Source organism: Capricornis sumatraensis, chromosome 2 (assembly GCF_032405125.1).
Source record: "Capricornis sumatraensis isolate serow.1 chromosome 2, serow.2, whole genome shotgun sequence".
NCBI lineage: Eukaryota > Metazoa > Chordata > Mammalia > Artiodactyla > Bovidae > Capricornis > Capricornis sumatraensis.
The window spans coordinates 152,389,379-152,410,995 of NC_091070.1; the positions used below are offsets into that span (position 1 = coordinate 152,389,379).

General features: G+C 35.3%; 1 protein-coding gene across 1 annotated transcript in view; it reads right to left on the reverse strand.

The window, feature by feature from the left end:
- The window catches only part of BRDT (bromodomain testis associated), a 42,382-nt gene extending 23,084 nt beyond the window's left edge, over nt 1-19,298 (reverse strand). The window contains exons 1-11 of the mRNA XM_068964423.1: nt 19,110-19,298; nt 18,032-18,169; nt 16,547-16,661; nt 12,684-12,853; nt 11,510-11,863; nt 8,017-8,145; nt 6,996-7,184; nt 6,216-6,388; nt 5,850-6,139; nt 5,647-5,760; nt 5,073-5,216 (exon numbers count right to left, since the gene is read on the reverse strand). Coding sequence (XP_068820524.1) covers nt 5,073-5,216; nt 5,647-5,760; nt 5,850-6,139; nt 6,216-6,388; nt 6,996-7,184; nt 8,017-8,145; nt 11,510-11,863; nt 12,684-12,853; nt 16,547-16,661; nt 18,032-18,169; nt 19,110-19,298 — 2,005 coding nt within the window. The remainder of the gene's footprint in view (nt 1-5,072; nt 5,217-5,646; nt 5,761-5,849; nt 6,140-6,215; nt 6,389-6,995; nt 7,185-8,016; nt 8,146-11,509; nt 11,864-12,683; nt 12,854-16,546; nt 16,662-18,031; nt 18,170-19,109) is intronic.
- Nucleotides 19,299-21,617: the final 2,319 nt, after the last annotated feature.

Consider the following 21,617-nt stretch of genomic DNA (forward strand, 5'->3'; position numbering starts at 1 on the left):
AAAAACAAATCACACTTCTGTTATAAAAGACTGGGTACAGAAAAGTGATTGGAGGTCGTTTCCTTATTTTATTGGAAAGAAAGCATATCCAGAGATGTTAAATAATCTGCCCAAGTTTATCATCTAATGTTCTACAAATAAAAATCAAGCACTTTGAACAAAAAAATTTTGCCCCCTTCAAAGAATGTTTTGAGCATTTTCATCTAAGTGTGTGGTACTTATTTTAATATAGAACTGATTATAAGCTGTCTCTTCCTTTTACCAAAGTCATTTTAACTAGAGTTAGAAAGTGGAAACAAACAAAAACACCTAGATTGATGGTTCTCAAACATGGCAGCACTTTAGTCACATGGAACCTTTGACACTGTATTTATCTGGTCCCACTCTCCAGTTCATATCTAGACACTGTTTTTAAAGTTTTCCAGGTGATTTCTAATGTACTGCTGCCAAGGTTGAAAAACATTATTCTATACAGCCTGTTTATTCAGTAAGACCCAGTCTTTAAAATGCACATGACAATCTGTCCTATTTCTAAGACTCCTGGCTCAAATACAGACCTCAATATGTACAAGTTTTTAAGCAAGTCTGGGTCCCTGAATTTATCCTTCTGGGGCTTTAAAAACACTTTAATTGATAAGAAATTAATGAAAGCTTAAAATACTTAAATGCTGAATACTAATCATTTCTCTTAAACTTTCTAGCTTGAATGGTGAAAAATTACTCCAAACTGTCATTTCATGGCTTCCCTGAAGCTCAGTTGGTAATGAATCTGCCTGCAATGCAGGTGATCCTGGTTTGATTCCTGGGTCAAGAAGATCCAATGGAGAAGGGATAGCTACCCACTTCAGTATTCCCTTGTGGCTCAGCTCGTAAAGAATCCATCATTTCATACTTCCTATATTTACTAAACCATCCTCCCCCTTAAAAGGTAAACTAAAATCTAAACTTTACTCAAGTTTTTCCTTTCTTGCTTGCATGAAAAAAAAAACTGCATCATTGTCACTTCTACAGAAGACCTGGCTTATATAGCTAAAATGAGAAATGATTCTTTTATTCCTACTATAAGTCAGTGTAACTAAGAAAGTTCAAAAAAAAAAGGAACAACTGTTACTTAAGGAATTTCATAAATTTCACTTTCAGAACATTACACTGAAGCCAATAAAAGCAAAAATTCCAAAATATGAAGTGACAAATTCATTTTGTCTTAATCAGGTAAAGAACTGTTGCCATAACCATTCAATTTCTTTGTATATAACTGTTTTAACAATTGAAATGATAATCACTCCTGAAAAGTATTATATTCCACACTAGTCAGGTATTTGAGCTAACATCTGGACAGTTCCTGAAGCTATTTCCTACAAAGTTCGAATCAAAAAAGCAGTATTATCTATGAGCTGCTCCATCTGATGGTTTCTCAGTATTATTAAATCTGTTAATACTCCTCATTGTATCACTCAAGATAGCCAATCTTTGTTGAATATTAAAAAAACTCAATTGCTTGTGTGTACATTCTAGTACAGCCTAGTTAACACAGGATATATGCATCTGGAATTCATTTATATTGTCAAGCCTATTTGTATCTTTTGATCTGCCATTTGATGATATTTGGGGTTATGAAAAATAGAAAGGTTTTATATTATGCCAATGTTTAATCACTGGCATAAATATAAATAGGATAGGATTTTACTATTTTTTTGGCCATGCCTCATGGCTGTGGGATCTTGTTCCTTGATCAGGGACAGATAAAGGCCCTTGGCAGTGAAAAGTGCAGAGGCCTAACCACTGAACTGCCAGGGAATTCCCCGTCATTGTTCTTGACTTATCAGCACATGATAATTTGCATATGCCAATGTAACTCAAGAAGATAATTTAAATGGCAATATCAAGTCACACTGAAATTTGCAATTAAGTACTGCTTCCAGCCAATAGATTTCTTGCTTATGTTTTTCAAAGATATGGAATTTCATGACAGCTCTTAGAACTGATTTAATATCTTATTTGAAATAATAAAGAATTATTAACTCTTTCCTTGTAACTTACTCCTCTTCCATTTAATTAATCCAATTTAATTAGCCCAAGCAGAATTAGTCCATTTTTTCAAACATGCATAAAATAAGATTTAAGATTACATAGAACATAACACGGAGAAGGCAATGGCACCCCACTCCAGTGTTCTTGCCTGGAGAATCCCAGAGACTGGGGAGCCTGGTGGGCTGCCATCTATGGGGTCGCAGAGTCGGACACGACTGAAGTGACTTAGCAGCAACAGCAGAACGTAACAATTTAATGTGGAATAAACAGCTCTACCACTATCTATAACATATAAATGTTTTTCAGATGTCACCGTTAAAACATTTTAATATACCTAGAACAGAATAATACAGCAGTAAAGAAAGCAACTCATAATACAAGAAAGCTATACGGAGAACTTTAAGTCAATACTGTTAAGCAATTTAGAAATTAGAGATCTAATTTAGAGATCTATTAATTTAGAAATCTGTCCTTGATAACAAATTGATTGTGGCTTGGTTAAGAAAACTGCATATGGTCTGAAGTTGCTATAAAAATCCAGAAAGACAAGTATTAAAAAACAGATTAAGAAAAATTACTGGAGATCAATATTCTTCTATCAGAGAAGAAATTATCCCATCCAAGTACTAACCAGGCTCGACCCTGGTTAGCTTCCAAGATCAGATGAGATCAGGTGCATTCAGGGTGGTATGGCCGTAGACCAGAGAAGAATTTCTCACAGAAGCTTTCAGAAAAGATGCCACTACTAAAATTTTGAAGAAATGAAATTATATGCATATGGCCTATTTTGAATAATCCAAACTCTTATTTAACCCGAGTTCTGATAATTGAGATACTCCTTTTTAAAGTTTCAGCTCTTGACAAATCACAATAAATTTTAAAGTTACAAAGTCTTACTTATATTTTCAGTTAACTTTTACTAATATACCCAATTTTCACAAATTATTTTTTTTCCAGATCTCCATTTCCCCTCACCGTGAAACTTAAGACTTGGGGTTTGTCCATCTGTTTCTTGATAACATCATGTGCATAATTTAAGAATGATAGATGCTTTGCTTATTTTTAAAATAGGTATAGCTAATGATATAGCCTGAATTAATTATTTTTCACAATTTGCAGTGCTTTTACTTAGTTTTTGTTGTTCTCAGGAAAGTTAAAGAAAATGTTAACTTATATACTAGAAATCAAGAGCCTTACAGTATTTTTAAGGGTACAACTGAAGTTAATAGGAGAAAAGGTCCTATTGCTTCATTTACTATTTTATTAAGCAAAGTTAATTACTGCATAAGTTAAGCATTGCATTTGCAACTTATATATTTTTTTTTCCAATGAAGTACATAGTTGGTTTATAAAACAATGAAAATTTCAAACATAAACAAAAACTCTTATTATCCTATCATTTTAGAAGACAAACTGACCTTAGTGTCATAAATCTATATACTCTCCATACAGTAGACTGAAATGTAAAAATTTGCTTCTTTGATTTTAACAGGTGTTTTTAAAAACACTTCGTTATTTGAAAAAGATGACATCAAACAAGAATGTCAGTCATAAAATAAAAATTCAATAGTGCTTTAAAATTAGAATTCTGAGGCTGAGTTATCCTGTTTGAAAATTAGGAAAACACATAATACACTATTTTAAGAACACAGTAGATGACATTCTTTCCTTCAAGCAACATATTCTAAGATTCTATTAGAAACTGATAATTCAAATTAAAGTACTTCACTGAAGCACTCTGAAGTACTTTTCTGCTAATACTCGTCTTTATTGATCAGTAGTCAATATAAAATTAGATAATTTAATAAGAGTTTTATCCTATAAATAAAAGACAAAGTGCTCTAACTTCTTAGGCAATAAATGCTTTATTAGATGAAATTACAAATGCTAGTCACAATTTAAAATACTTTAAAGAGTTTTCCAGCATGTTTTGCTTAAAAGTGGACTACAAGGAAATAATGTATATGGAGTCCTAAATTATTAAAAAATTTTCTAGGATGACAAATTTCAATAAAAGTAAAAATTCTGTTTATTCTAACAAAGATGTTTACCACTATATACTTTATAAATCTTAAACAACATGAGGCCATCAGCACTACAAACTAAAAAGAACCAGAAGTGAAACAATGTACTGCAAGGCAGCAGATGCTTAATACCAGACCAAAATAAAAAGGATATTCTTACAAATGCTAAGAATTCCTGATGTGACAACATTTTGTGTGGGATGTTTTAAAAAGAATTGAATCTCATGACAAACAAGAAATGTCTTATTTAAAATAAAGCAAAATTTGAGGCCTGTAAGTGTCCTATATTTGAATATGCCTTTTGGTGAACAATGCTGGAATGCCTCTGCCAAGACCATATCCTGAGGACAACAATTACCTGTCAACTACATAACTGTCAGTGAAAGAGTACAAACAAAACATGAATGAATGAGTTAAGCTTGATATAGTTGATGATAAACTCTATGAGGTAATATCGTACTTTAGCATAACTGAGAATCTGAAGTTAAGGTATATGTTTCTACAAATAGAAGATAACCTACAGTGAAGGAAACACTGGAGTGAAAAAAAATGTGCTTCACACCACTTCTAGGATGACTGGTTTCTTAATTCAAAATGATTATCCAATTCAGAATGTATTGTCACAACACTGCACACTTTGCAACATTAGAGTGATTTGATATAGCAAAATAAAAGATGTCCTCAAATAATATTTTATTAAAAGATCAGCATTTTATTTTTTGATATTTTTGCTATTAAGATCTGAATTATATATTGATATTATCCCACCTTTAGTAAATTATTTTCAACAGTACAAGCCTATTTGCAATATTACAAGCCTATAGGTCACATATGTATAATAAGAAGTTTCACTTTACACAGTATCTCTTTTAAGAAAAAGTTGTAAGACTGTCAACATGCAATTAAATAAATGTGGCATCCCACCATAGATTCTGGGTAAGTAACAAACATTTTTTCACACTATTAAGTCTCAATATTACAAGAGAAATATTTTCCCACAAGCAGAAGTAAGCTAACCTGATTCGGAATCACTGCTGTCTGAAGAACTTGAATCACTGCTACTACTTTCAGACTCTGATGAACTACTGCTGCTGCTACTGCTGCTGCTTTCACTCAGTCGGGAACCACTTCCAATGGCCTTGGATGATTGAGTTTTCTCAGCTACAAAAGAAGAAAAGACATTAAAAATGGCAGATATTAAATTGTCACAGGAACATTTTAAAAACTGCTACTGGGACTTTCCTGGTGGTCCAATGGTTAAGAATTCACCTGCCAATGCAGGGGACACAGGTTTAATCCCTGGTTCCAGAAAATTCCATATGCTGCGGGGTGACTAAGTCTGTGTACCACAACTGTGTACTGAGCCTGAGCTCTAGAGCCAATGAGCCACAATTACTGAAGCCTGCGTGCCTAGAGCCTGTGCTCCACAACAGCAGAAGCCACCGCAATAAGAGCCCCATGCACCACAACTAGAAGAGCAGCTCTAGCTTGCTGCAACTAGAGAAAGCCCATGCACAGCAACTAAGACCCAGTGAAGCCAAAAATAAACAAGTAAATTAAAAAAACAAACAAGCAAAAAACAGATACCTACGTTTTGTTTGACGTTTTCTAGAATTTAACTGATTATTGACATCCAGTAACCGCTTTTCCAATTCTAGTTTTTTCTCTAAATGAAGTTCTTCTCTTGACTTCATTGTTCTCTTACCTATGTGATTTAGAAGGGGAAAAAAAAAAAGTGAGTACAACCAAAAGAGTGAGTACAACACAAATACTAGACTGCTTCCTAATACATACCATGAGGTTTTAGTGATCTTTTTCTTAGACATCCAGCAACATATTTTTGCAGCTCTCTCAGTGTTGACGATTTCAGTGTTTCAAAGTCTATCTCTATCTCATCAGGGCTGGAATTTCTCAATGAAGGCTCTCTGGATTGTATTATATGAACAACTCGCCCAAGTTTATCTCCAGGGAGTTTGTTTATATCCAAACTCAACTTTCTTTTCTCATCGTAGTTCATAGGTTTTGCATTATCTTCATCTTCAGATTTCATAGTGAAGACCTGTGGTTTCCTCTTCTTTGGCAGACTGTAACAAAAGTTAAATTTAATCAAATGTATTTCAGAAATGTTATCTTAATAAGGCATCATTTAAAGATACTTACTTGCGCTTGGGTTTTTCCTTTAGTTTCATTTGCTTAAACTTTTTCCTTGGATTTTCATCTCTGTTATCAATCTTTTCTTTTTTCTTTTTCCTTTTAGACTTCTCATTCTTTCTCTTTAGCTTACGAAAAGGTACTTGGGACAGAACCTGTAGCTGTTGATGAACAGCTTGAAGCTAATAAAGGAAAAATGCTTTAAGCATTAATGATTCTAAATAAAGAGAGGAGAAAAAAATGAAGGCACTCAAAAGTCAACAGTATCCTTTATGAAATTCATTTACTTCAGACTGATATTTCATAAATTCATTATTTTGAAGGGTGTGTTTCAAAAAACATTATATATTTAACCCATAAACTTAAATATTCATCTAAAAACAGACCAAGAATCATTATTTTTCCAGGTAGTCTTAAGTCTTAAATCACTGATTTTTCAGGACTGAACTCATAGCAGGTTAACATTTTATCATAAAAGGTAACAAATGTTAAATAAAGATCCCACCCATAAACTATCAAGGTTATGTTATATAAGTGTTTCAGTAAGAATCAACTCATTGTGGTTAGTAATATAAATAACAGAATTTTAAGATGTATAGATTTTTTAGTAGAAAAAACTATTAAACATTAAGTATATGCCAATAAGTAAAGTCACAGTTGCTAAGCGATCTAGATATAACAGCTTTTAATCTACTTTTAATCTACAAACTGGATTTTATAATAGATCATCAGCAAGCAGCAGCAGCTCATAGGAAGAATATAAAAATTTCTATCAGTAAAATGAACTACCTGCTCCTGAAGCTTTGCAAGATGCTGAACTCGTTCATCTTCAGAATCACCAGAAGAGTTATCTTCAGAAGAAGCTTCACTACTGCTTTCTCTATCAAGGGTTTTTGTGGTATCTGTTTTGATGTAATATACAGGCATACTCTCAACAGGTTCATCTGGGATCTCTGCAAAATGCACTTCGAAAACATCCTATAATGGAAAATGACACTGTTAAGAGCTCTGCATTTCTGATTTAATGCAGCAAGAACATCTTTTAAGAAAATGCACATTTCAGTGTCACTTTTTTCGGCTGCACTGTGCAACTTGCTGTATCCCAGTTCCCCAATCAGGACTGAACTCTAGCCCCTGGCAGTGAAAGCGTGGTGGAGTCCTAAACACTGAACTGCCAGGAAATTCCCTCAGTGTCATATGTTGATGAGAACTCTGTTTTCTTTGTGGTAATCATTTCACAGTGTATGCATATATTGAATCATAATCTTATATATCTTAAACTAATGCAATGTCAATTATATCCCTATAAAAGTGCAGGAAAAAAAAGATTTACCAGAAATATAGTTAAGACCTCATGCTTCCCTGACTACCAATCTTAGCAACTTTTGTGTTTTTCCAGGTAAGACAGATCTTTCAGATTAACTGGGGGACTTCTTTTCAGATCTCCTGCCTTGTGACTGCATCATTCTACTAATTCCCAATGACTCAGCCTCAAAAGTCCTTGAGCCTTCTGTTCAGGCTCATTGAATGGGACACTGACTCTAGAACTCTGTCTCAGATATCTACTGTCCTTTCTTCACTAGTATTTCCCCAATGTCTTCTATATATAGGGCAGCTTCACTAAAACATTCACTACTAATGGATACTATACCTCATAAAGCAAACAACCCACCCCCACAATTTTAAAAGTACAAATTATGCTTTACTACTTGGTGGGGGTAAGGGGTATTATTTTTTATCTCTTGAGTTATGAAACATTTTAAGCTATGTTTAGAGGAAACTCACTTTCAGAACGCAAGTAAAAACTCACCTGAAGCATTCTTGCCATTGTAACCACTTCATGGTCTGGAGGGTTGTACTTATAGCAATTCATGAACATTAATCTAACATCTGCAGCAAATTCATATGCATCTTTATATTCCTGGTTATCCATTTTTGCCTAAATTTAAAAATTACAGAATTTTGGGCACCTATATTAAGTGTTTATATTATAAAATAATTCCAACATAGAACAGAATAATAGGTAATATCAAAACCAGATACCCACCATCCAGATTTGACAAATTAAAACTCTGCTACATGTTTTGTATTTTTAGACTTTGAAAAAGATCCAATGAATTTTGACAACTACAGATGAAGGAGGACATTCCAAGTACAGAAAAGAACAGAAACAAAAATCACAAAAGCAGGGGGAAAATGGAGTGTTTCCAGATAATCTAGGATGGACTAGTTTGATTGTAGCAAAACAATGAGTAAATAAACTCCTTAAATCAGCCTCGAACATCTAAATGAAAGGTTTATAATATTAAAATTCTCCTGGGAATGGAAAGACATTAAAAACTGAACAGGAGAAATATCAGGATGGGTTACATTTTTAGGTAGCTGCATATAAAGTGGATAGAACAGTGAGGATGTAGAGTAGCCAGTTAGGCAGTTACTATAAAATGAAAAATGATCAGACAAGAAAATCCTATAAACTGCTGGGAAAAATAAGTGTATATTAACATAAAATCTATGAACAAATACAGAAGGCCAATAAACAAATATAGCATGCCAGACTTTATTTATAATTTAAAAAACACAAAACTAAACAAGAAGCATAATTTTCTACCACTCAGATCACTGGCAATTTGGAATGATTTCAAAGAACTAAATTAAAGTCACTATCTTCTTATCCCTGGAATTCTTTAATAGCCTCATCACCCAGTCTTCACACTGTTACTAGAGAAGTCATTATAGGAAACAAATATGCGGACATAACCCTCACGTTTAATGCCAGCTCTAGGCCTCTACGATGAGGGCTTTTCATGTTCAAGTCCCAGTTTCCCTCCAGACTCATTTCCTCCTGATCACTTTTTTTTTTCTTTTTGAGAGTGCTTTATTCAAAAAGATCTAAGTCAGGTGCTTTAAAACATATCAAAATGTTACAGAAATTCACAGTTCCCTACTGAGGACTTGTCAAGTTACATTAAGATATCTAAACACATCAGTTTATAAATTCAGAACCAAACATTGAACCAGGTCATGTACCATTGCTTGAAAAGCAAGTTATGATTAAGATAAAAGATACTTCACAAAGCTAAATCAAATGGGGAAACCCTTAAGAAACACTAGCAGTTATACACCAGAAACCAGCAGCTTGGAAAACAGGTCTGCGATCTGCTGGGGAGGCTCCACGGGTAAACCGAGTTTCTCCCTTTACAGCTGGTCCACATCTAGCGCTCGGCTATAACACAGCGGGAGCTGTAACCTCCAACGACAGGGTTGCTGCTGCTGCTGCTGAGTCGCTTCAGTCGTGTCCGACTCTGTGTGACCCCAGAGACGGCAGCCCACTAGGCTCCCCCGTCCCTGGGATTCTCCCGGCAAGAACACTGGAGTGGGTTGCCATTTCCTTCTCCACCTAATCACTTTTTTATATTACATTCATGTTGGCTTAAATATTGTATTCTGGAATTTTTTTTTTAATTACCTCAGGGCGTTCCAAGTTGCTTCCCCTGCCTGAAATGTCCTGTAACTTACTAAGTCCTACTTACCCGTTAAGACTCAGCTCAGGTTTACCTATTTCAGGTACTGTTTCACGACCTTTCAGTCTGAATTAGCTTAAGTATTAGGGGAAAGTAGAAAAGCGTATTTTGAACTGTCCCATCACTTCATGGGAAATAGATGGGGAAACAGTGGAAACAGTGGCAGACTTTATTTTTTGGGGCTCCAAAATCACTGCAGATGGTGACTGCAGCCATGAAATTAAAAGAGGCTTACTCCTTGGAAGGAAAGTTATGACCAACCTAGATAGCATATTCAAAAGCAGAGACATTACTTTGCCGACTAAGGTCCATCTAGTCAAGGCTATGGTTTTTCCAGTGGTCATGTATGGATGTGAGAGTTGGACTGTGAAAAAAGCTGAGCGCCAAAGAATTAATGCTTTTGAACTGTGGTGTTGGAGAAGACTCTTGAGAGTCCCTTGGACTGCAAGGAGATCCAACCAGTCCATTCTGAAGGAGATCAGCCCTGGGATTTCTTTGGAAGGAATGATGCTAAAGCTGAAACTCCAGTACTTTGGCCACTTCATGCGAAGAGTTGACTCATTGGAAAAGACTCTGATTCTGGGAAGGATTGGGGGCAGGAGGAGAAGGGGACGGCAGAGGATGAGATGGCTGGATGGCATCACTGACTCGATGGATGCGAGTCTGAGTAAACTCCGGGAGTTGGTGATGGACAGGGAGGCCTGGTGTGCTGCGATTCACGGGGTCGCAAAGAGTCAGACACAACTGAGCAACTGAACTGAACTGAATGGTTAGTTGTTTTTTCAGAACTTAAAAAATGAGCTTCATCTTGAAAGTGCTAATTTCCAATCAAGAAGAATACAATTAAACACACAGTTGGAGAGAGGAAAGAGATTATCTACAAAGGGATGCAAGCAGACTGATAGCAGACTTCCTAACAACAACAATACATGCCAAAAGATACTGTCCTAGTGCTGGGGAAAATAACTAGTTCTAGAATGTCATAGTTAAGGAACCATTCAAGAATAGACAAAGCACAGATACTTTCAGAGAAAAAACTATGAAGAGTTTACTACCTATAAATGCTCATGGATGAACCACTAAAGCTTGCACTTCAGCAAAAAGAAAAACCAAGACAGGAAAGAGTAAGAAGCAAGAAATAAGGGTGAGCACGAAAGTTAGTAACATGTTCACAAAAAATGTTGATGATGAAATAAAATAAAACTGTGTTTAATAAAAGAAGAACCAAACTTCCAGATAATAATAAAGAACAGGGAGTACAATGAGTAGTTATTGAGGAAGAACACTGAGATAATGCATCATTTTGAAAATGGTATAGTTCTATTCTTTTAGTAGTTTCCCTAAAATAAATATACATAACTAAATTTTTCCAGTAATTTAAAGTTTCCAAATCAGCAATAAAGAAAACTTACCTGGCAGAGAATTGGAAACCACATAAATTCCTTGCCAAAAAACTTTTTTGTATTATAATTATGCAAATTAAAAATATTTTAAATATATAACAATAAAATATCTACAAAGTGAAAGTTTAGGGTACAGAGTTATATTACATTCTATAACTCAAACACTGTGGTAAAATAACCAAGAATGTGCTTGAACTGAAGAAAATAAGAAGACACACTTTAAAATGTTCCCATTCTTTAAAAATATTCCCATCATTTACTTCAGGTGGTATGACTGGTGATTTTTTATCTTTTTCTGAATTTTAAATTTCTTTATGATGACAAGATTACTTTTATAGTCAAGAAAAGAAGTTCCTCTTATTAAGACAACATTTACCTTGATGGTTCCAAGATCCATTGGGGTTTTCACAATATCATAGTAGTTATGGAGTCCCAAAGCATTAACATCAACAGGATTATAAAAGGGCCATGCATATGACAAGTGTTTCTTTCCAAGCATTTCTTTAAGAATCTCACTACAGTGCCTTAATTGTTCAGTTACTTTAGCATTCTTTACAACTTTATATTGTTGCTGAGAATCCGGCAAAACATTCTTTAGCGTATTTTCTTTTATAGGTGGCATTTTCCCTGATTTTTTTTCTGTAAGTGTTGGGGAAGATTCACCACCTGCTTTAACTACTGAAGTTGTAGGAGTTGTTGTATCTGCTTTCCTCTTCACACCCTTTGTAACCTAAAGTGAAACAATTTGAAAAGAAGATTATATTTAAGGTGACATTCAGAGCAACAGTTTTCAAACTATGATCATTACCCTTATCAGTTAAAAAAATGAAATGATATTTAGCACCAGGTCATCTATGTTTTTAGGAAAAGTTAATTTTCGTTCATAGGTAAAATAAATAGTTCAAATATTTCCTTCCCACATCCCAAAGAATTGTGTGGTCAACTTTGAGACCAACGAAAGGTGGGGAAAAGTCATGGTTATATTAAAAAAAAAAAAGTTTCTGAATACCTGAAATCAGCTAGGGTACACAATTTTGAAAAGAAAATTGTTAACCCACCAAGTTGTGATCCAATAAAAGTTACACCCCTCACACACCAAAAAGTAGCTAGACAACTGATACTAATACTACAGAGATAATAAATCGGTTCAGATTCTACCTAAGAATCTGGTTTGCACCCCAGGTCTCCGTTCACAAAATGTGTACAGACAAAAAGACTTTTGACTGCTGTATCTCTCTCTGTCTTTAGTTGCTAAGTCGTGTCTGACTCTTGCGACCCCATGGACTGTATCCTGCCAAGCTCCTCTGTCCATGGGATTCTCCAGGCAAGAATACTGTAGTGGGTTGCCATTTCCTTCTCCAGGGGATCTTCCCAACCCAGGGATTGAACCCAGGTCTCCCTGCACTGCAGACAGATTCTTTACCAAATGAGCTATGAGGGAAGTCCAACTGCTGTATGCTTAAGACCAATTTTTCTATCAACTTCAAAAAACGGTACAGATCACAAAAAAAAACTTGCACTGAAACATTTTAAAGTGAAAGTAAACTTACCTGGGTGACTGTTTGTGAGACAGTGTTGAGTGGAGCACCTTGTGCCAGGTTTGAAGGAGAAACAGATATTTCAGGAAATACAGAAGGAATTACTTGCTGTGTAAGCAGTTTTCCCAGCGCTTTGGGGGACTGTTTTCCTTTAATAGAAACTGTCATATTCTGTTGAGTACCTAGTAAAATGTGAACAAGAGTCAGTATCTGAGTAAGACATAAAGCAATTTTTCTCTTAGCATCCTACTTTAATACATTTAGTTCAACTTTTGTGATTTTAGCTTTACGTAGCTGTAAACCTGAGCAAAAATTTCAGACACGCTGGAGACAACTACATGGTACTGTGTGAGGTCTTCAGAATGCTCTGCATGTTAGTCCATCACTGGCTGACACAGAACAGATGTGAACATGATTCTGTCATCAAAGGAATATCTGTACATGTTTTGTTGTCCTGTATGTTCCCAAAGAGTGCTAACTGGAGACATCTGGATCACATTACTCTGAAATCTATTACAATCAGTACCCAGGATCCACACGTTCCACACATGCGGATTCAACCCTCCTTGGATACAATGCTCAGATGCAACCCATGGATATGAAGGACCACTGTACTACGCCATTTTACATAAAGAACCCAAACATCCAAAGATTTTGGTATCCACGGAGGGGTCCTGGAACCTGTCCCTCATGATTTTGAGGCATGACTATATTTCAAACACCCATCCTTCCATCAGGGTTAACTCTATTCTTCTAATTGCTCAGGTCAGAAACACTGGAGTCATCTGTGACTCCACTCTCTTTCTCAAACCCCATTTCCAATCCATCAGCAAACTTTTGCTCTATCTTCTTATCCAGAATTCAAGTATTACAGGTGGTAATAACCCTGCATTACTGCACTAGCATCCTAAGAGGCCTTCTTTCCTTCTGCTTTTTACATCTTGTATTCTATTCTCAAAAATAACAATCAAATTCAAATAAGATTGAGACACTTCTGCTCAATGCCCAATGGTTTCTAACTTTTCCTCCAAGTAAAAGCTAAAGTCCTCACAATGGTTTCTCAGGACCCCATAAGACCTCTTTACCCTTTTCCCCATATGTCTGCTCTCCTTCCAACTTCTTTTTCCTATCATCCTACCCCCTTCACTTATTTCACTCCAGACTACTGGCCTGCTGTCCTCAAGTTTGGTAAGCATAAGCAGACTATTTGTTCCACCGGTCAGGAGACAGCCTTATGGTTCACTTCAACATTTCCTTCAGGCTTTACTCAAATTCTCAAATATGACCTTCCCTTCTCCAGCCAACCTATATAAAACAACCCCCTTTCTCTATTCCACCAGTCGCTAGTTCACTTTTTTCCATGCTATTATCATATTTGACATACAATATATAAGAATCTCTAACTCCCCAAATCCTATAAATCTAGGAGTTAATAGAACACAGATGGAATTTAGGAAAAGTATACCTAATACCAAGCCCTGAAAAATACCTCAATAGAGATTGATAAGGCCAAGAGGACTACAGAATGGAAAGCAAACCCACAGAACTAATATATACCAAGAAACAAAGGCATTTCAAGAGACAGTAGCCTTCTAAAGCAAACACTGACAAATGAGAATACAAAAATATTACTTAAATTTCACAACATAAAGACTACTGATAAGAACCTTTTTAGTGATGTATGTAATATGGCTAGAACCTATACTGAAGTGTGTTCATGAGTATGTAACAAGAAAACAAAAAAACAGGAAGGATACAGGGAAAAGGTGAGTTTTAAAGATAAAATACTAGAGCATATTTATAGCATAATAAAACTAACCTGATAGAGAATGAAAGATTAATGATGCATGAAACAGGATAACCAAAGCAATAAAATCCTTAAGAAAGTAAAGAGGGAAGCAAGATTCAGATCATAAATGAAGGCAATGGCCCAAAGTAACAAAAGAGAAAAGGATCGTGCTATAGGAGTTTGCCCTAGTTGACCTCTCTGTCTGGAATGTTCTTTGAACCTATCATGTATGTATCTCTTTCACTACTAATATGTAAACTCTAATACAGAATAGTGTTTTGGTACATAAGCAGTACCTAAATATCTGTTCAATCAATAAATCAACACCAATTCAATTATGGCAAAGTTTTTTCTTTGCCATAAAGTATCAACATGTAGTCACATTATTTAGACTAGCTACCATCATATGGCAGTTTACCTACCAACATGCATAAAAAAAAATAACATGACTTAAGCAATAGAAAGCTTCTACTGAAAGTCACTTGGAAATCTACACCTTCCCAAACTTGAGTTCTATCACCTCTAAAGCCTTCTGCAGCTTTTCCAGTGCAAGTCAATTTCTCACTCGAACCACAGCACATGCTAAGTGTAATTTTACCTGATGGTTTTTCTAATGCACTGCCTTATTATTTTAAGAAGTTTTATAATGCTTAGGCTTATTCTGTAAGACTTAAGATCAATCTTCAAAAATAAGAATAAAATAATAAGTTATTAATCAGTAAGTATCTATCTCACAGGATGGACCAAAGTAAGCTATAAGTTATGATCCACCCTAAAGATCTATTAACAACTAGGAAAAAAGTATATCATACTATCAATAAAACAACCGCAACCGTCCCCTGAAGTGGAACAAGTTTCCTATGTCCCAGTCACTTAACATATACCTTACAAATATTTATAAAAATGAAAACTAAATCATTTCCAGATATCATAGATGAAGAAACATGGAATGATTACAGAACTTAACCAAGATTTATAGCTTCAGTGACCCAAAGATAAACCAACATTTGAACTGTGACAATCTTGGTTTACCTCTTTCAATAACCCTTCTGAACACTTAAGATTAATTTTATAACTTCTTATTTAAATATTATGATATTAGCTGTAAAACACTTCCCATTAAAGTTAAAAAATTTTTTTATGTGAATCACTTTTAAATCTTTATTGAATTTGTTACAATATTGCTTCTGTTTTATGTTATTTTGGGCACAAGACATGTGAGATCCTAGCTCCCCATTTAGGGATCAAACCTGTACCTGCTGCACTGGAAAGCAAAGTCTTAACCACTGGACCATCAGGGAAATTCCCCTCCCTCCTAGAGTTTTGAGTTAAGAATTAGAAAATGAGAATTTTCAAACCCAACAGCAACTTTTCATTCTTAGCTCGGCGATCTTTTGGTACAGAAATTATTGGCAATTTTGGCCCTCTTAATTAATACAACACAGATACATGATCCATTGAAATAGCAATTGCAACTAGGATTTATTTGGTGCCCACTATGTGAATGGCATAGGGTTTCCCAGGTGGCTCAGCAGTAAAGCTCACCTGCCAATGCAGCAGATGTGGGTTCAATCTTTGGGTCATGAAGATCCCCTGGAGAAGAAAAAGGCAACCCACTTTACTGTTCTTGCCTGGGAAATCCCATGGACAAAGAAGCCTAGCAACTAACCAACAACAATAACAATGTGAATGGCACTATTCTATAGGAAACCTGGCTGCAAGGCCATAATCTATGTAATCCTAATCTCGTATGACAGTCATTATGACAGCCATCTTTGTGCTCAAGGTTCAGATTGTTTAAAGGGACATTTTATACCAATATAAGAGGATGTAAAAGGACTTCTAGATGTCTATCTCCTTTCAGGGATTTATTTACTTTCCGCAGCACTGCACTGCTTGCAAGATCTTAGTTCTCCCACCAGGGATCAAACTCATTCCTCTGGCAGTGAGAGCACCAAATCCTAACCACTGGACCAGGGAAGTCCCAGGAAATTACTATTTAGTTCCAGTCATTATACACACACACACAAGCATTCAAATATATATGACAGAGAAAGAAAGAGAACATAAACTTTTTCTTGCTTACCTTTCTTTATTCTTTCCTTACCACCCACAACTTGTTCTTCTTGTGGCATCTGAGATAATTTCTGCCTGAACAGCTTTTCTAGAGCTTGAGCCATAAGAACAATGTCATCTCCAGGCTAGAAAATACACAAAATGCAATGTAAGTTTACACAGTATGGCCACTGTATCAAATTTGATAGTACTCTTAGACAGTATTTATTGCTTCTAAATTAAGTTTAGGAAACAGTACAGCGGCTCACACTTAAAATTCTATCATCCTACCCCTTTGACTTCTAAAAAGGACTGGGGATGCCTTTCTGAGCACTAGAGGGTTATAATCCAACCAATCTTACTTATACACAAAAGTATTAATTTCCACCTTACAAATAGGTTACAAACCAAACATATTCATGGCTGTGGAAAGTACCTCATGGTTTGACTTGATGTGATTCAATTTTCAATTAACTAAGCATTAAAGTGACACTGTAGAACTAAGTTTTTAAATCTTAACTATCTGCTTAGAAGTCTTCAACTTGCTTTACTTGACTACTGAGAAAAAAGTAAATTACAAAGCAAAAGCCTAAAGTGGAGACACATTTCTAAGTTAGCTATTAACAGTTCAGGAAAATTACTGAACTTTCTTTTAAAAAATTAAATGTAAGTGGACTCTTTAGAACTGTTAAAATGAATTTACCAATGGTATTGTCAGAACACTATTAGTTATGATTTTTTTAAAAATTCATATTGACTATAGTCTTAAATCTATTACACATAAGGTGGCACTGATGATTACCTTGGAAACTAAACCAACATTTTTTTTTTTCAAACCAACATTTCTATTACATTTCAGTGTCACTAGTGATTCTGAATAAATGAGGTATAAATTAAAAATTTCTAGATATGATAGGACCATTTGAAAAAGATGCTGTACTCAGGGAAACAGGAATCCTATATGGAGGAAAACTGAATACACAAATCCAATTTTATGGATGAAAATAAAAGTGAAGATTCAGCTCACAATGTCCACATATATTATCATACAGGCTAGCACATTAACACAAATACAAATACTACTGCTGGGAGAAAACAGAACATGTCTGAAGTTTAAGTTAATTTGTATGAATTTTAGAAGTACATCATTCATTTGGCTTCTTAGGTTATAGCTAGCAATCCATACCATAAAAATTTAACTAAGTTTAGTGTATAATAAGATTTATCATTCATCTTATAACTAAAATGGCAGAAATGTAGATGAGAACATTTTGAAATAACGCTTTACTCACAGATAAAAACATAATAAGCCATTATAGCTATTCAGACAAAAATATAGCAAAATGGACAAATACTGCTATGTGAAAATTAGAAAATCAAGTAAAAAACAGTATTTTGACAAATATGTAATGTACCCCAAATCAAGACTTGAAATTTGAAATCAACACACTTATTTATATACATCTCCTCTATGTAAGAGCAAAGAATTAGCATGTATGGCATAAGGCTTACAGACCTTGTTGTATAAATAACAATTTGAGAACATTGTATTGAAATCTTCTATACATTCCGAAGCTTTCACATAATATTTATGTTCCAAGCGCTTCTTGATTGTATTTAAATCCATTGGGTTTTTTATAATGGTATAATAATCCTATGGTATAAGAAGAAATTCTAAATGTTAGTTGTAAGAATGAATTCACAACAATTGGTACATAAAGAATTTTAAGAAACTATACACCTGTAATTAGAGACAGAAATTGATTACCTTTAAAAGCCATAATATGGAAATAAAACCTTTTGTGATTAGAAACAAAGTTGATTACCATGACATTTTTCTTCAGAGAGAAGAAAAAACAAAAGCCAATAACAAAATAGAATGCATAACAAAATAATAAAAGAGTAGAACCATCCTGGAAAATAACAAGTAAACGGCATGAAGAAAAAGAAATGAGGATTTATGAGTACAATCTTGGCTCCACAATTTACTAGTTATATTACAAATTCTTCAGCATTCTACTATCAGATGGCTAAACGGTGGTGCTAGTGGTAAAGCATCTGCCTCCCAATGCAGGAGATCTGAGTTTGAACCCTGGGTTGGAAAGATCCCCTGGAGGAGGGCATGGTAACTCACTCCAGTATTCTTGCCTAGAAAATCCCATAGACAGGGGAACCTGGCAGGCTACAGTCCATAGGGTCCCAAAGAGTTGGACACAACTAAAGCGACTTAGCAGGCACAAAAATTTCTAATATAAGACCTAAAGTTGAATTCTGTGTGTGAAGCACCTGAGTCTGCCAGGAATTGTCAAGAGTGACTTCTTGGAAAAGGGGACATTTAAGACGACCTTACGTCAAAAATCAAGAACATATGCTATAAACAAGAAACCATATACATATAATTTACCAGAAATTGCTAAAATGAGAATTTCAATCCTCAGAAAAATAAGTTTTTTTGCTAAGGAAAAAATATTCATTGGGATATTCTTTAGTGGTGCCGAATAATTTATTAAATATATTTCATAATATTAGTCTGTCAGTGGACATTTACAGGGCTTTATTTGTTTTAAACAAACATAATTATAAGACACACTCACAGGCAACTTTAGTTTGACAGCATCCACAGGCTGCTGAAAAGGCCAGGAGAAACTATGCTTCCACAAAGCCTTCAGGACAACTTTCTGTAAATACTGCAGCTGATTCGTCAATCGCCCATTTTTCTTAGTATTTATACACTCCGGTGGTGGAGGGTTAACAATAGCTGTTTGTCGACTTGGCAGAGACATTCTCAACTGCTTCAAATCCTTATATTCTAGTGTTGTCTACAGGTACATATCCTGTTAAAAACAAAACAAAACAAAACAACAACAAAAACTGAGTTATTTTCAAAGCACCTTTAAAATGGTTTCTATAGGAACAGAAAAGTTCCCTTCAAAAGTAGATTTCATATTTTAAAGCATATCATTAGGACAGCAAGTGAAAAAAAAACCAAATTATTCAATTTGAAAAACAAACACGAACCTTTTTCTATATAAGTACTAAAAGTTGTTTCATTATGTATGCCTTCATTTTGGGTGATTTAAGTTACTCCAATGTTTTACAGTAATTTCTTCCTGCCTTTCTTAAACACAAATTGAGGTCTTAGCAGGAAAAGTCTATAAATTCCTGGTTTAAAAAAAAAGAAGTAATAGGGAATGTTAAAGGTAACGTGAGTATACAGTTTATTCTACAACTATTAATTAGCGAAGGGAGAAAGGCAAAGGAATTTTTCTGGCTAATTTAAAGTGATTTATTTTAAAAGTGAATTATTAGGAAGAAAAATGACTAATGTTAAAATGCTACTGTTCAGCGCATATTACTAAAACTAACATAGAATAGTTTAGAGCTTCATGAATATTTCAGAGAGATGGTATGTAACATCCCAAGTGACCAAGTGACCAAGTGAAGTAGCTCAGTCGTGCCCGACTCTTTGCGACCCCATGGACAGTATCCTGCACCAAGCTCCTCCATCCATGGTATTTTCTAGGGAAGAGTACTGGAGTGGGTTGCCGTTTCCTTCTCCAGGGAATCTTCCCAACCCAGGGATCGAACCCAGGTCTCCCGCATTGTAGACAGACGCGTTACTGTCTGAACCACCAGGCAAGTCCCATGTAACATCCCTAGACAACATTATTACTTTAAGGATAAAAGAGCAAAGGTACTACACCAAGTGTATCAGCAAAATGAAAAGTATGATTATTAAATAAATTGTCCATTTTTAGAGATCAGTGTTAACATTTAGCCAGTATATGCACAAACACACACACATATTGCATTAAAGCAGTGTTAGTTTTCAACTCTTGCTGTAGAATTGTGGCAAAATACATACAGCATAAAATTTACTATCTTAACTCTTTTTAAGCATACTGTTCAAAAGCATTAAGTATTTTCATATTTTTGAGCAACTTATCTCAACTTGTTTATCAGAACTTGTATATCTCACAAAACTGAAACTCCATACTATACACATTAAACAATTCCTAAATCTCCCCTCTCTCCAGCTCCTGGCAACCACTGTTTAACTTTCTGTTTCTACGAATGTGACTACTCCAGTAATCTTACATAAGTACAATCTCATATAAGTAATCTCATATAAGTACAATCACACAGTACTTGTACAATGTAAGTATTTGTACAATAGAAGTACAACCACACAGTATTTGTCTTTTTGTGGCTTGTTTATGGTGGCTCAGCTGGTAAAGAATCCAGCTGTAATGCAGGAGACCTGGGTTCGATCCCTGGGTTGGGAAGATTCCCTGGAGAAGGGAAAGGCTACCCACTCCAGCATTCTGGCCTGGAGAATTTCATGGACTGTATAGTCCATGGGGTTGCAAAAAGTTGGACATGAGTGAGTGACTTTCACTTCACTATCTATCTTAGCATAAGGTCTGAGGTTCATCCATATTGTAGCATGTGTAAGAATTTCCTTCATCTTAATATCCCATTGTATGTATACACATTTTGTTTCTCCATTCATTCACTGACAGACACTTGAATAGTTTCCACCTTCTGGTTATTGTGAATAGTGCTGCTATAAAAAAAAAATATATGGGTTTCCCAGGTGGCTCACTGGTAAAGAATCCACCTGCCAATGCAGGAGATGCAGGTTCAGTCCTTGGGTTAGGAAGATCCCCTGGAGAAGGAAATGGCAACCCACTCCAGTATTCTTGCCTGGGAAATCCCATGGACAGAGAAGCCTGGTGAGCTACAGTCCATGGGGTCGCAAAAAAAGTCGGACACGACTTAGTGACTAAACAACAAATAAATACCTCTTCAAGACCCTGCTTTCAATTCGTAGGGGTATATCCCCGCAAGTGCAGATGTGGAATTGCTAAAAATCGTATGGAAATTTTTAATTTTTTGAGGAATCTCATACTGTTTTCTACAGCAGCAGCATTGTTTTACATTCCTACCATCTAAGGGTTCCAATTTCTCCACATCCTCACATGTGCTATTTTCTGTTCTTTTGATTAATAGCAGCCATTGTAATGGGTGTGAGGCACTGTGGATCATTTAAAAAAATACCAATGCCCTTCTGAGATAGCCCACCCACTGTCTGCGGAGTG